The sequence below is a fragment of the Trichoderma gamsii genome (assembly GCF_001481775.2).
Source record: "Trichoderma gamsii strain T6085 chromosome Unknown Scaffold_4.2, whole genome shotgun sequence".
Classification (NCBI taxonomy): domain Eukaryota; kingdom Fungi; phylum Ascomycota; class Sordariomycetes; order Hypocreales; family Hypocreaceae; genus Trichoderma; species Trichoderma gamsii.
Window position 1 is genome coordinate 485,646 of NW_020171341.1, and position 13,944 is coordinate 499,589.

A 13,944-nucleotide genomic window follows, 5' to 3' on the forward strand; every position below is an offset into this window, starting at 1 on the left:
AGACAAGCGCCGCCCCGAGCATGAGCGCAGGGAGGCCAAGCATTGGCTGCGCTGGGGCTCAAGCTTTATGCACAGTCGCTGCCAACGTGTGAGACGCGGTGTCTAATCATGCTGCAGCTGCGGACTGAAACCGCCTGATGCCGCTCCGGCGTTACGACAGGGAAAAAAAAAAAGGGAAAAAATAAAGGCTTGGCAAAACAAATGCTAGCACCCAGGAACATACGAGCAGCAAATGAGTACGAGGTTGCAGCTTCCTACATGCCACCTACCTGATATGCTCGCGTGAGACTGCACAGGCCACTTCCCCCGGCCGTCATTCTCCGTCATGCTCTCCAGCCTTGAATTGAATTGAATTGAATTGAATGGATGATTGTCGCGGCTCTTCAGAACTGTCCAAATCGGGCCAGCAGGCGCTGCACGTTCTTCACTGATTGGACCAAACGCACAGAAAGGCTCGGGCGCGGCCGCAAGAAACTAGATGGTCATTAAACTTTAAATCTCTTGATGGCCCTGACTACGGAAGCTGCGAATAACCAAATATGACCCTTGATAGGTGCCGGGACCCTATAGCGGCACCACTGCGAGTAAAGCAATACCTACTGTAGAGTCTCGGTGCATGTTTGGGGAAATAAATGGATATTCACCGTTCGATAGTCTAGTCATGTCACCTTTTTTGCCCTCTGTCTCTTTTGTTGCTTGCTTTGTCTTGCTCCGGCGCTCTTTCCATTTACGTCGTGGAGCAGCGCTGAGGAGACGAGGTCGAGACTCTGGACTTGACTCACGCGACAACTTTCCCACTGCGGCTGGCTCGACTTGGCAAGGTGGATTGTGTGACGCACAAGAGCCGTCGCCAAGCAGATCCCGCGCGTGATAGGCTGCAAGTGCCGGCCGAGACTGGACGACACGCGAAGACGCAGAGAAACGATGCGGCCGCGTGCAAGGCTGCAAAAGCGAATTGAAGCAATTCAAAAGCCCTATTCTGGGCAAATTTACACCAGAGCTGACTCTCACCGTCGGTGCCAGAAACGGCCAGTGCGGCTGTTGGACGCTGCTGGGGGGCCCCCAATAGTTTGGGCAAGATCGGCATGAATTCTGGCAGTTCTCTGGTGCCGCTCTATCCGGATGCAGCAGCAGCGCCAACCAGGAAAGAGCCACGCACCACGCCCTCGCGCTCATTCCTGGTGCGACACCTTTCGAGTCGACTAGTAGGCACGACTTAAGATGCTGACCAAGGCCTGTAGAGAGCCTGCAGAGAGCCTGCAGAGAGCAGATAGCCTACAGATAGCCTGTAAATGCCTGTAAAAGCGACCTCGCGAGCATCAGCTCCAGAAGGGACGTGGCACCTAAATTGTGTGCATCACAGTTCGTCTTGGTGCCCTGAGGGCCAGCCCCAGTGGAGACGCCTTTTATTCGTGGTTTTTTCTGCTCTCCCGCCATTCAGTCACACTGTATTTTTCCATGCCACCAAAGCACCACTACAGTACTACAGTAGCAGTAAACATTTTGCTGCTCCATATATTCGTGCATGAAGATCGAAGCAGGGAACCCTCCGGTCGCTGTTGACCGAGGCCCAAGCCCATAGAGGGTACTCGCCAGCGGCCGCAGATGCCAAAAGGGCTACCGAGCAGACCGTCATGTCTGTGCCTAGAATCAGCACAGGGAACCCCTACCACAATGCCTACCGCAGTGGCCTGCGAGATGGCCCGATTTGCTCAGTAGATCTTGCGTAGGCGAGAGCAGACCGAAACAAGAGACTGGGACAAGAGACTGGGGGAGAAGAAGAAAAGCCCAGGCTGCCAGGAACGCTCCAGAATTCACCCAAGGAAGCTTGACAACGCCAGCGCAGCCATCGGGTCGTCTAGACGCAGAGTGGCGGTAGAATCTGAGATCCTGGCTTTGCGAACCTTGACTCTCTTGGGCTACGGCGAATCGAACGTTGCAAGTAGGTACCTTCTCGGCCATCTTATTTTCCTCCCTTAACAACGGCGACTACGACAGCGCTAGATCCAAGACGAGGCGATACTTGGCACCTGTTGGCTTTCCGCTACGACCAGCTGGGTAGCACTTATTACGGGTCGATGGCTGCTCAAAAGGCAAAAGCGACCGACGGCTTCCAACGGAGCCACAGTCGCGCAAGGTGTGTGGGCGGCTGTGGAGAGCATCCCAAGTCTCCACGAGGCGACGACGGCGGAATGGAGCAGCTGGACCAGGCGAGGCCGCCCCCGGCAAGGCCACTGAAGGCCCAAGATTCACCCACGATGCTGAATGCGAGATTCTGACTGGCTGCGCTGGAGCTGTCTTTCGGTCGTCGAATGCGGCCTAAACCGCGAAGCACATGGCGCATGTTCACAATGTCTTGAAAACACTGCCTTTTGGCGACTCTTTAGCTCCAGCGTGCAGATACCGCCAATCTGGGGTCAACCTACGCCTGCGACAAACAAATAGAGCAGTTGCGGCCCTTCATCCTAGTTTCTTGCCTCCCTTTCTTTCTTTCTTTCTTCATCCTCATCTTCATCACACTTCTTCTCTTGTGTGTGTGTGTGTTGTTGTGGTGGAAGCTGCAAGCAACCCTCCCTTGCTGCTAAGGGCACCGTCTCGCTTCCCTTTCTCGGACATTCCCCCCCGCAGCCACAGCGCTCGCTGTCCAATCACATTGCTTGTTTCGACGGCAGCTGCACAATTCTCGCTGCTGTGCGTTGCATACTCATTACATAACCTGCTTATACCGTCGCCATGGCCGCCAGAGAGCACCATGGCCTGGGCGGCATGATCCCCGGCGTGATCCCAATCCCCCACGGCCCTCACGGCGACAACGACGACCGCGATGACTTCCCGCTGGATCTCGACGAGCAGCGTGTCTTCGCCCACGTTACCCGTCCCGACGACAGCTACACCCCGGATGGCACCTACTGGGCTGATCTGCCGATTGGCCAGCGCGTCAAGTTCGTCTCGGCCGTTGACCGCCAGGCTGCCAGCGAGGAGCTGAGCACCATCTGGGCCATGATGAAGAAGGACCCTCTGTCTCCCATCTCATGGTATTTCCGCAATGCTGTCATCCCCGGTGCTGGTCTTGGTCTGGAGGGCTACGTCCTCTTCTCCATCGGTAACCTGTCCTCTCTTTTCGCCGCTGCCTGGCCCGAATGCTGGGGCTCCAAGGCCACGGTGTGCGACCCCAACTGGATTGCCGCTGTGACATATTTGGAAATCATCGGAATCATGATTGGTCAGGTCATCGTCGGTGTAAGTACTCGCCCTCAATTGGCTCCGCTGGATAACTTGTGACTGACTTTGGAGATTATAGGTCATTGGTGACTGGATCGGTCGTCGCTGGGGTCTCATCCAGGACGCCATCATCATGTTTGTTGGTCTGCTCATGCTTACCGCTTCCTGGGGTCTTACTCTGCAGGGCTGGGTCATCTGCTATGCCTGGTCTCTCTTCTTCTACTCTATTGGTGTTGGTGGTGAATATCCCATCACTGCTACTTCTTCCCTCGAGAACGCCGTTACTGCTGGCAAACTCTCTACCAAGGAGGATCGCCTGCACCGTGGTCGCCGTGTCACCATGGCTTTCCTGATGCAGGGCTGGGGTCAGTTCTTCAACCAGGTCATCCTGATTGTCCTGCTCGCCATCTTCAACAGCGGCCGTGGCGGTCCCCCTTACAGCAAGGAGGCTGCTCAGTTCACCTTCCGTCTGTCCTTTGCCTTCCCCGCCATTGGTACTCTGTGGCTCGTCTACTACAGAACCTGGAAGATGCCCAACGCCTCCAAGCAGCTTGCCGAAGCCAAGAGCCGTACCAGCGTCACTGGCTACGACGTCACTGCCCTCAAGTCCTGCTTCACCCACTTCGGTGGCCGTCTGCTCGCCACCGCTGGTACATGGTTCTGCAACGACGTCTTCTTCTACGGCAACAAGCTTTTCCAGGGTCAGTTCATCAAGATCATCTCCGACAACCCCAACTCCCTCATGACCGCTTGGTCCTGGAACTTGGTCAACATTGTTGTCTCCCTCGCTGGTTACTACGCTGCCACCTTCCTTATCGACAACAAGCTCTACGGCCGCAAGTGGATGCAGCAGGTCGGTTTCTTGATGTGCTTCCTCATGTTTGTCATCCCCGCCTTCAAATATGAGTACTACTCCAGCCCTGCCGGAATCCACTCTTTCCAGGCCATGTACTTCTTGTCGTCCTTCTTCAACCAGTTTGGTCCCAACTCTGTCACTTTCCTCGTTGCCGGTGAGGTTTTCCCCACACCCATCCGAGCCTCTGCCCACGGTTTCTCTGCCTGTATCGGCAAGGCTGGTGCTCTGCTTGCCTCGATTCTGTACAACTACATCCCTATCCAGACCCGATTCTACGTTGTTCCCTGGTTTGGTCTGGCTGGTATGTTCCTCACCTGGCTCTTCCTGCCTGACACCACCGGCCTCGACCTCAAGGAGCAGGAGCGACGATGGCGCTACATCCGTGAAGGCAGAGCCGAGGAGTACCACGGTGTTGCCGTCCACCCCCAGCACCTTTCCCTGTGGGAGAGAATCCGTGGCGCCAGCAAGTCATACGACCCCCAGTTGGACTGGAAGCAGAAGGTTGAGGACATGCGCACCGAGTGGGAGGCCATCCAGGCTGCTCGTGGCCCTAAGGAGACTGAGGATCAGGCGGGTGTTCACGATGGCGAGTTCTCTCCTGAAATTCACGCCTTCTTCAAGCGCTCCAGCCCTGCTGTTCGCACTCAGGGCGGCGTCTTGAACGAGAAGATTGCCACTGACGAGGCTTCTTCCGAGTAAAGACCTGTTTCCTCATTTTATCCTTCTGATACGAAGGGAGTATCTTTTCTGCGACTGATTTTTCCAAAACTTTATCATTAACGCGTAATATGCATAAGGGGGGTTCTCTTGTTTTTGTTTCTCATTATACCATATATCCGGGGCAGTGGATGAAGAGGTGGCTTGCACATAAGTGGTGTGGATAGAACGAAATATTTGCATGGTCGTTGGGAGAAGAGCCTAACGCTTGAATGATCTGTTTTTCCTGCGATTCCCTAAAATTGGCGATCTCCTGCTTAGAGAGTAGGATATGGAAGTGCCTTGAATATGATATAGAGCATCGAGTATATATTATGTATACTTTAAGTGCAAATGATACGCCTTGCAATGTGCAGTTTCACAAAACATGTCTCAATATGATTTCTCTGTGAAGCAAAGAGTGGAATGATAGATAGAGGGGAGTCTAGCAATGGCTGCCTTGGTAAGCCGTGCTGTATTCTATAATGCATCAGCAGATGATGCTTTATCCTCTGCTGTTCCGCCGTTTTCCTTTGAGAGCGAGACATATGATATGCCACTAATATGAGAATATTAGACGTAACGGAACAAATAGCAGTCTGGAATCAATCGTTTCAGCCAAATCAAGGATAGGCCCAAGTGCCTAGGAAAAAGGAGAAGATATCTCCGCTCCGCATTTTCCGCGGCTATTGCTTAAATTTTATTTTTCTAGCTAATTTCAGTATATTTTAGCGGCCTCTCCTAATCTCTCCGCACATTTCTCCCAACTGTGAAGTTTGTTCAAACCCATTCTTCTTTTCCTGTCTTGGAGGTAAATCTTGAAAACGGTTGGTTAAAGAGTAGTATATATGGAAAATAATGGGGGTGCTGACCAAAAGTCTAACCTGATATGGTACTTGAAAACTAAGCCACAATTGGTCAAGTCGCATCGTAGCGGAGATTCGGCATCAGATTGTTAGTTCACTAAATTTCCCCATACCAAACTATGAATAAACCGATACGTCCATACAGAAGAACTCTGAGGCAAAATGGGAAACTCGTTTGAAGGACTTAACAAAATCTTAAACCCGAGCTAGAGCCATTCAGTATTCAATGACAGCGGGATGGTGATGCTGACTGGCGAACTAACCTTCTTGGGCAGAATATGCTTTTTGGCTGAGGAGGTTTGACGTGAGTTGATTCCTTGGTTACGACTATTGCGCAAAGGGAGATTCTTTCTTAGGAGCTCAGTTCTAGGATGGAAGAGTATATATATCGAGGAGAGTGCCTACTGGTTTGAATTTGGAAACACCTGACAGATATTCATAGCAAGCCAAGTTTTGCTAATCCTCATATATTTCCATACACCCCTTCCACCAGCGTGAGCATTTGCGAGCATAATCAATATCATCATTTCTTCAAACTCCAACACATCATACAGCAGCCATGTCCACCGCAGCGAGCTCACAAGTCATTCTATCCTCCGAGTTCATTCTCAGCAAGTACGGAGAGTCCCTCGCCGGCAAAACAAGTACGTCCCATACATATCCAAAGTCTTACCCCCTTTTCTTTCCAACTCCATTGAGTACTAACGTCAACTTCTTCTCCTCCTTCAAGTCCTCATCACTGGTGTCGCTGGTGACTCCATTGCCGGTGAACTCGCCGTCCAAGTCAGCTCCGCCAACCCATCCACCCTCATTCTCACGGCCCGAGCCGAGTCCCGCGTCGAGCCCATCGTCGCCAAGATCAAGGCCAAGAACCCCGCCGTCAACATCCGCTTCCTCAAGATCGACCTCCTCGACCTCAAAGATGTACGAAGAGCTGCAAGGGACCTCGATGATGTCCCCAAGATCGACCACCTCGTCGCCGTGGCAGGCGTCATGATGCCCCCCTTCGCCAAGACTGTCGACGGGGTCGAGACGCAGTTTGGCGTCAACTACCTGGCCAACTTCTTGCTGGTCAAGGAGCTGCTGCCCAAGGTCAGGGCCGCGGCGCCCAAGTCTTCCATCGTCATTTGTGCTAGCTCTGCCATGCGGGGAGGAATAGTCAACTTTGACGATGTCAACTACAATGTTTGTTCCTCAATCCCCATTCCAGAATAAAGCACATGGAGCTTCCCGAATGTTGACATCTTATCCTTTACAGGAAGGCAAGGATTATGAGCCTCGAGCCGGGTATGGGCAGTCCAACGCTGCTCGAACAATGTTCGCCAAGTTTCTTGCCGAGAAGCTGCAAGGAGAAAATATCCGCGTCTTCAGCGTCGACCCTGGCGGTACGTAACTCCAATTGAACAACAGGAATCGCATAGTGAGCTCGCCACAAGCTAATCATCCATATTCTGTCAAATCAGCGGTTGCGTCAGGACTGCAGCGCCACTTCACACCCGAGTTCATCGACATGATTAAGGCGCTACGGAAGTCAGGAGAACGTAAGTTTTTCGTCTTAAAGACTTCCTTATTTTGTGCTGACAACTCCTTTGAAACAGCGTTGCGTGATCTTGATGGCCGTCCGATCGCTTTGCCGCCTTTCACCGGTGCATCCGAGGGAGCAGCCACACTCATCACCGCCATGGTTGACCCGACCATTGAAGAGTCCAACGGTGCTTACCTGCACCACAATGCGGTTGCTGACGACGAAGTCACCTCGCATGTCTTGAACCGCGACCACTGGACAAAGTTGTGGGCGCTTAGTGAGAAGCTCATCGGAGAGCCCTTCAACGTCTAAGCCCTCTAAGGCATTCCGTTCCGATAGGGTCGCCTTTGTTCTAGAGCCGTCTCTCGCCGCTCCATGTACCATTATATTTCGATAGCAAGAATTGCAGAAAGCGCAGTCATCATGAAATCTTCAACGGCTTTTCTGCCCTTCCTCTTCTCCAGTAATTTGTCGTCTTGACTATGTCTGGGCATTCCTTCGCCAGCCACGGCCACTTTCGTAGCATGGTTTCCGAGATTTCGTATGATGCAGTATCGAAAGGCTCTCCCCATATCACCATTCCTATCATGCCGTCCTCATCAGCATCACTGCTTTGTAGAAATAGATGGTGGCAAAATTCATCCTCGTCAATATCATTTAGTCGTTTTAGTAGAGCGTCTCGTAGAGATGGCTGCGGGCAGAGATCGATCCACGGGTGATGAATAACTTGTCTCTGCAACGCAGTTGGCTGTAAACAGGGAGGGAGATGCATTAACTCATTGCCATTGCTAGTAGCGGCATTGCTCGCACTCGAAGTCGTCGCATCTTCATATGGCGCGAGAAACAGCATAGGAAACACAGTGCCACGGTTGAAAGGCGATATGGCATCATCCGCAATCAGCTGCTCCCAGATTACCCCAATCGCCTTCGCAGCCGCCATCGAAGCTCGCATGACGTTGAACTGCATCACCGACAACAGCAGCTGGCTGTCCAGAGTGCCCTTGGCGACATTTACGGAAACCAAATCATGCAGCCGGCGGAAGAAGACGGTGCGATCGTCCCGGGTCATGGTACAGAAGAAGCGAAACGCTCTGTCGCGGTGTTCCTTGGAGAGGAAGATGTCTGGAAAGCCCGGGTTGTAGTACTTCGTTTTGTTACCGAGGTTGAGGCTGCGATTAGCAACGGCAACGTCTGAGACATTTGGCTGCTGCCGTCCAAATTGAGGCTGACGCTTATCATCTGCTTGTTGCTTCTCCGTCCTCGGGTCAATATAAAAGACCCATTTATTAACTTGATTCTTCTCTTTCTGCTGCTGTTGGTGCAGCTCTCTTCTTCGCTTGCCTACAAAACTTTTGAGCTCTTTGCTCTTAAAGAAAAGGAGAAAGAAAAGTGAAGATTGTAGTTATTTGATGATATTGGAGACTTACGACTTGCCCGCTGGTTCAGCCGATTCTGCAACTTCCGCCGACTCTCTGCGCTCTCCACCGCTTCCGAATTGACCTCTTGCAAGTTTACCGCTTCCGACATTGGTCCTTTTTTGGTAACACAATAGTTTTGATTATACAAGTCTTCTTTTCCTTGGGGCAGTCAGTAGCTACACAGAATGGTGCATTGAAAAGCTGGTGGCCAAAAAAGAAGAATGACGTTGTGTGATAAGGGGAAAGCGCTGACAGCGCGTGCTACTGTTCTTAGTAGGTACCTAGGATGAAGATTCGGATGAGTAATACCAGTAGCGCAACAACCTTATTTACCGTCCCCGAAAGACCCGCCTATAACTTCGGCAGCCGGCAGCTCTATATTTGAGCTTGTATCACAATGAACGATAACTGAATGATTATGGTTATTCGAACTTGTTTCCCTTTGACTCAAGTTTCGAGGTTTGTTTGCAATGTAGCCTCGCACAAAATACAAGCTGTAGCTCCTCGGTTGTTATCCAATAATTACGCTGTCATAAACTACACAATTCATCATCATCGATATCAACGCTCGTCTTGTCAACGGCACTGATTGTCCCGTTTCGTTTACATCCATGTAAAGACACAACAAATCCGATCGACTAGCTTGCCCTTGTTTTCCAATATTTAGTGATGAGTATCGCTACGCTATGATATCGTTTATTGTACACATGACTCGCAATATACCCAATGACCCGTTAAAAACTCTGCGCACAGCTTTGTAAAAGGTGGTTTGAGGGGCTGTGGGGATATGTAAAGAAGACGCCGCTGCTCTTGTCGCTGTTGCTGCTTGCTAGTGACACAAAGACCAATAACCAGAAAAACGAAAATAGCAAAACAGTCATCTCGCTCATGTATTTTAAACAGTAAAGACGGGGTAGGAAAAGAAAACCACATTCAAAACAAAATGATGATGATGAAAGTATATCACACCAAAGAATCAAAGGAAAATAATAATAGATAGGACACGGAGAAAAAAAAGGAGAAAGAGAAGCCGGAATAAAAGAAGACGAAGACGCAAAGAGCTACTCTCGCGCCGTCTTTTTCGATCTCCGTATATATATCATTCCTGGAGCGCTGTCGTTGGTTCCTGTCCCTGATCCTGTCCCTGTGCCCGTTACCGTTCCAGTCCCTGTCCCTGTTCCCGATCCTGTCCCTGCTGCCGCTGCCGGTGCGGCTACTGCTTCAGCTGTTGCGTTTTTTCCAGCCCCAGCTCCTCCTGTCGTCTTTTTATCGTCATCGTTAGCATCGTTACTCGTGTCCAATGCTGCGCGGGTTCCCGCCGGAACGATGACGCTTAGCACACAATCATCCAAATGCTCATAAAAGTCCTGCGGCGCGGCGAAGCGGTTGTTACAAATAGAGCAAATGGCGCTAGCCCCTGAATTGGCAGATAGCGTTATGAGTCGACCCCCTCTGTTGGTTGTATGGCTATGTAGCGGCGCCTGCTCGACCTGATGGGCTGCGGCAAGGTGGCGCTTGAATACGTCGGCTCGATTAAACGCCTTTGCGAAAGCTGAGCCAACCCCGGGGCAAAATGGACAGACCATTGTTCCTCGGTAGTGCGTGAGTGCATGCCTGTTCTTATCATACTTGCGAGCAAAGCCTTTCGTGTGATACTCACACGACTCGATGGGACACTTCTCTGGTCTCTCCTCCTGGTGCGTGAGCATATGGGCTGCCAAATCTTTGAAAACTCGCCCGCAGTCCGGAAACGGGCACCGGCTACGGTTCTCAGGCGCCGGTGGGGTCGGTATGGGCCTTGTTAGGTGATGCGGGAGTGGTGGCTGGGATGCTTGTGGTGGCGGAAGCGACATTGGCGGCGGCGGTGGTGGTGGAGGTGGAGGTGGAGGTGGCGGAGGAGCTAATCGTCCAGCTGGACTTCGCGACATCATTTCCCAGGATCCTTGCTCCTCCATGATAGAATTTGGCGATACCGTCATCGAGCCGACGGACGATGCCGACATGTGCCCGCTGTTGATCGGAATGGGTGGCAGCTCCATCACAGGAGCTGGTGGAATCGCTGCTAGCGGAATCGTTCTGGCGCCAGGCTGCTTTACATCCTCCTCTTCTTCGCCATCAGTCGACATCTCGTTGTCGACATCACCGCTTACCTCTGCCACGGACTGCCTCACTTCGCGCATCCAATCTTTGAGCAACGACATGGGCGGCCAATCGCCGCTGGCTTTGCCCCCGCGATGGGGGTTGAAGTGAGCCCGGCGCAGATGAGCCGCAGCGTTGTAGTAGGCGCCATAGTGCTTCTGCATGACGCAGGCTTTGCAGCTCGATAGCGGAATGGTGGGCTGTGGTGATGCCGGACTGTGTCCCTCGGGTTCGCAGCACACCCATCGCTTTACCAGCGCCGCGTGTTTTGCATCTGTATGGCGTCTCAGCTCGTGTTCGCCGCGGAATCCTTCGGGGTATTCATTACACTTGCGACAGAACACGCGCCGTAGAGGGGGTCTTTGATATGTTGTTTTAAATCTCATAGGGGTCAGCTGGTGTGCAAAGATGTTTGTGGGAGCGGCCTCGGCAACTGTATGTCTCCTGGCTCGCCCAATATGTTCCGGAACAGACTGGTTCAGGGAAGTCGAAACGCCTCCGCGGTCTATATTGCCATCATCCATCACATCCGGACGCGGCGCAAGTACCTCTCTATACGAAGACGAGGGCGGGTATGCAGAGCTACCGACGGATGACCAGCGTGGCTCACGCGCTGAGAGAGCCTGGATTGCTGACAGCTGAGAATCGTGGCTGGGAGAAACGACCGGCTGCCCTGGCCGAATAAAGCCGTGGAATCCAAACGCGTCGTTGAACCCGCCTCCCAAAGTCATGAGGAAATCTGTGCTGGAGCGAATATCTCGGGCTTGCCACGTATCCATACGCATGATGCGACGTGTGAGCTCAAATGCGGGTACATCGTCTGGATGTACGTCATTGGGAGAGCCATCTGTCAACATCGGTCCTCCCGTGATGAAGAAGTGCACAAGTGCCTTGTATACGCTGTCTATCGTGGTCTGGGGGCTGTCTCTGAGCGAGCCTTGGTGTTGAAACGTATGATATGGTAGCAAGGATATTGAAGCAAGGTCCATGAGGAGCGTCCGGATTATACTGAAGATACATAAGGAATAGAAAACGGCCAGCCATTCTTTCGATTGAAGAGGAGTGCTTCTCAGAGCAATTGCTTCAAACGCCGTCAAAAAGGTTACCATGGCTTGTTCAACAAGGCGACTGTGTTCTCCCGTGAAATCCAGGCGGTCTGACGGGGGCTGATATCCTAGGTTGGGATCCAGTTGGATGACGGGTTTGGGATAGAAGAGACAGTAAAAGGCAGTCTCGCGCAGCAGCACCTTGGCGTGGTATAAGACCGGGTACTGTGATTCCTCAGCCTCACGAGAAGGAGATATATATCCGGTATACCTCAGGAGATCAAGAGCACTATACGATGTCTCCTGGCAGTTCCAGCTGGCGGCCATGGCGCAAAGAATCGGGGGAGCGCGATCAAACATCTCACGGGTAATATGTGCCGCCTCATTGTATCCGTTGAGCCTCCTCTGAGACTGCTGTCCCGACCACCAGAAGGCGTCTCGATAGTCTAAACAGGTCCTGACATGTTCACCGATATGTGCCGGGAATGAACACATTCTTTGCAGATAGTCGTTTACATTTTGTCGCCTTATGGGGGATGTTGTGGAAGACGTTGGCGTTTGGAGCTGTGGTTGTGAGAAGGAGGAGCCTACAAAATCATGTCAGAGATTTGTGTGTCTGGGTGTGTGTTTTCGTGTTGATGGATTCCGGTATAATTTGAAAAGAGCTTGCATAATCAGAGATTGGGATGAGGAAGAAGTAGCAAATCGAAAAAAAAAAAAAAGACACAGAGAGGCTGGAGCACAGACAATGAGAAGACAACAAAACTTTATGTGCGTGACAGAGAGAGGCAGAGAGGGGAGAGCAGAGAACCGAATGGGCTATACCTGGCAGCAAATAGTCGGTAAAGGCGTTGAGAGTGCTACGAAAACACCCAATGACAGCCCAATGGTCCTCGGAGCTGATCAATGGCAAATTTGCGCAAGCGGTACATGGCTGGTTTCTATCGCACTGATTCAATTGAAGAAGAAGAAACGAGTTAGTCTACGACAGAAGGAGACGCCAAAGCAAAGCGAAACAAGCAAGCAAGTGAGCAAGTGAGCAAGTGAGCAAGGGAGGAAGAAGATGAAGCAGGAGGAGGAAAAGGAGGGAATGAAAGCGAAGTGACAAAAACAAAATGCCAAAAGCTCGGAGAATTATATCCCACCTCCTTCTTGGTCACTCTACAGCGGAGGCATGGCCGCTGGTCGTGGAAGAGACGAAGCTCTCCAATGGACTCCAATCGAGGCAGGCTGTCGACCCTGCTCCTCTTCAATGGCGGCAGGAGAGGCTCGACATCGGCGTCGATGGCGCTCCTCGGGGCTGCTGAGCGGCTGGAGTATGCGTAGGCTATGAGCGAGTCTCGCCGCTCCGTCGACGGCGTCGGGATTCTGAGAGGAGGAAGCCTGGAGGAGAGGGCGGGGCGTGGAAGGTGCATGAGAGGCGACGGGCCCAACGGTTCGGAGGCATTGGGTCTGGAGGGGAGGACGGACGACGACGACGACAACGACGAGCTAAAGGCTGAGAGCTCCGAGTCTCTCTTGAAGTGAGTGGCATGCATTCGGACGTGGCAGCTCCGATCAAGCTCGGTGGGAAAACCGTAGACGTAGTGGATGCACCGGTCGTTCCAACACTTTAGAGAGCGAGGCGGATAAGCGCTGGACACAGAATCGCTGCCGCGCTCCCGCTGGGCCCGGAGGACAGGGTCGTGGAGCTCCAGATGCTGGTCCAGCCAAGAGCCGAACCCTGGCGGCGCCGATCGCGAAGAGCCTCTCAGGGGCTCGACAACATCCACGTCTGTTTTGCAAGAGCAGCGAGCAGACGAGAGAGAGTGAGAGTTAGCGTTGGACAAGGCGGACTAAGAAACGGCTCCGGGCATGGCTGGTTTTGGGCCTGATGATGGATGGATAATGGATGGATAATGGATGGAAGTACAAGGCAGATGTAGCATGAGTATTTTGACAAACGGATTGGGGGCTTGCATGAGGCGGGTTGGTGGCGGCGGCGGGTTGCGTGGAGAACGGGAGATGGGCAGCTAGCTAATCAAGTACAAGTAGCGGTAGCAGGAGGGTCTCAGCTTACTATCTCGAACACAGGCAGCCTCGAGGCACTCGCAGCGGTGTTGAATGGCGCGAGCCTCTTCCATGTCGGACATGAAGGGGGCGTGCGAAGCCAGGTCTGATATTTCACTCACAAGTC

At 52.4% G+C, this 13,944-nt stretch overlaps 3 protein-coding genes across 3 annotated transcripts; 2 read left to right on the plus strand and 1 right to left on the minus strand.

Annotated features, from left to right (window-relative positions):
* Positions 1–2,733: 2,733 nt before the first annotated feature.
* TGAM01_v201615 (hypothetical protein) lies at positions 2,734–4,777 on the plus strand (the record flags this gene model as incomplete). The annotated part of the gene is made up of 2 exons (XM_018809414.1): positions 2,734–3,240; positions 3,302–4,777. 2 exons carry the CDS (start codon positions 2,734–2,736, stop codon positions 4,775–4,777), a joined length of 1,983 nt encoding a protein of 660 aa, XP_018657393.1.
* Positions 4,778–6,199: 1,422 nt separating this feature from the next.
* Positions 6,200–7,477, plus strand: TGAM01_v201617 (short-chain dehydrogenase; the record flags this gene model as incomplete). Its single annotated transcript, XM_018809415.1, has 5 exons — positions 6,200–6,284; positions 6,371–6,825; positions 6,899–7,025; positions 7,104–7,181; positions 7,239–7,477. 5 exons carry the CDS (start codon positions 6,200–6,202, stop codon positions 7,475–7,477), a joined length of 984 nt encoding a protein of 327 aa, XP_018657394.1.
* Positions 7,478–7,586: 109 nt separating this feature from the next.
* Positions 7,587–13,891, minus strand: TGAM01_v201616 (hypothetical protein; the record flags this gene model as incomplete). Its single annotated transcript, XM_018809416.1, has 7 exons — positions 7,587–8,506; positions 8,865–8,934; positions 9,741–12,214; positions 12,285–12,355; positions 12,934–13,259; positions 13,313–13,542; positions 13,828–13,891. 7 exons carry the CDS (start codon positions 13,889–13,891, stop codon positions 7,587–7,589), a joined length of 4,155 nt encoding a protein of 1,384 aa, XP_018657395.1.
* Positions 13,892–13,944: the final 53 nt, after the last annotated feature.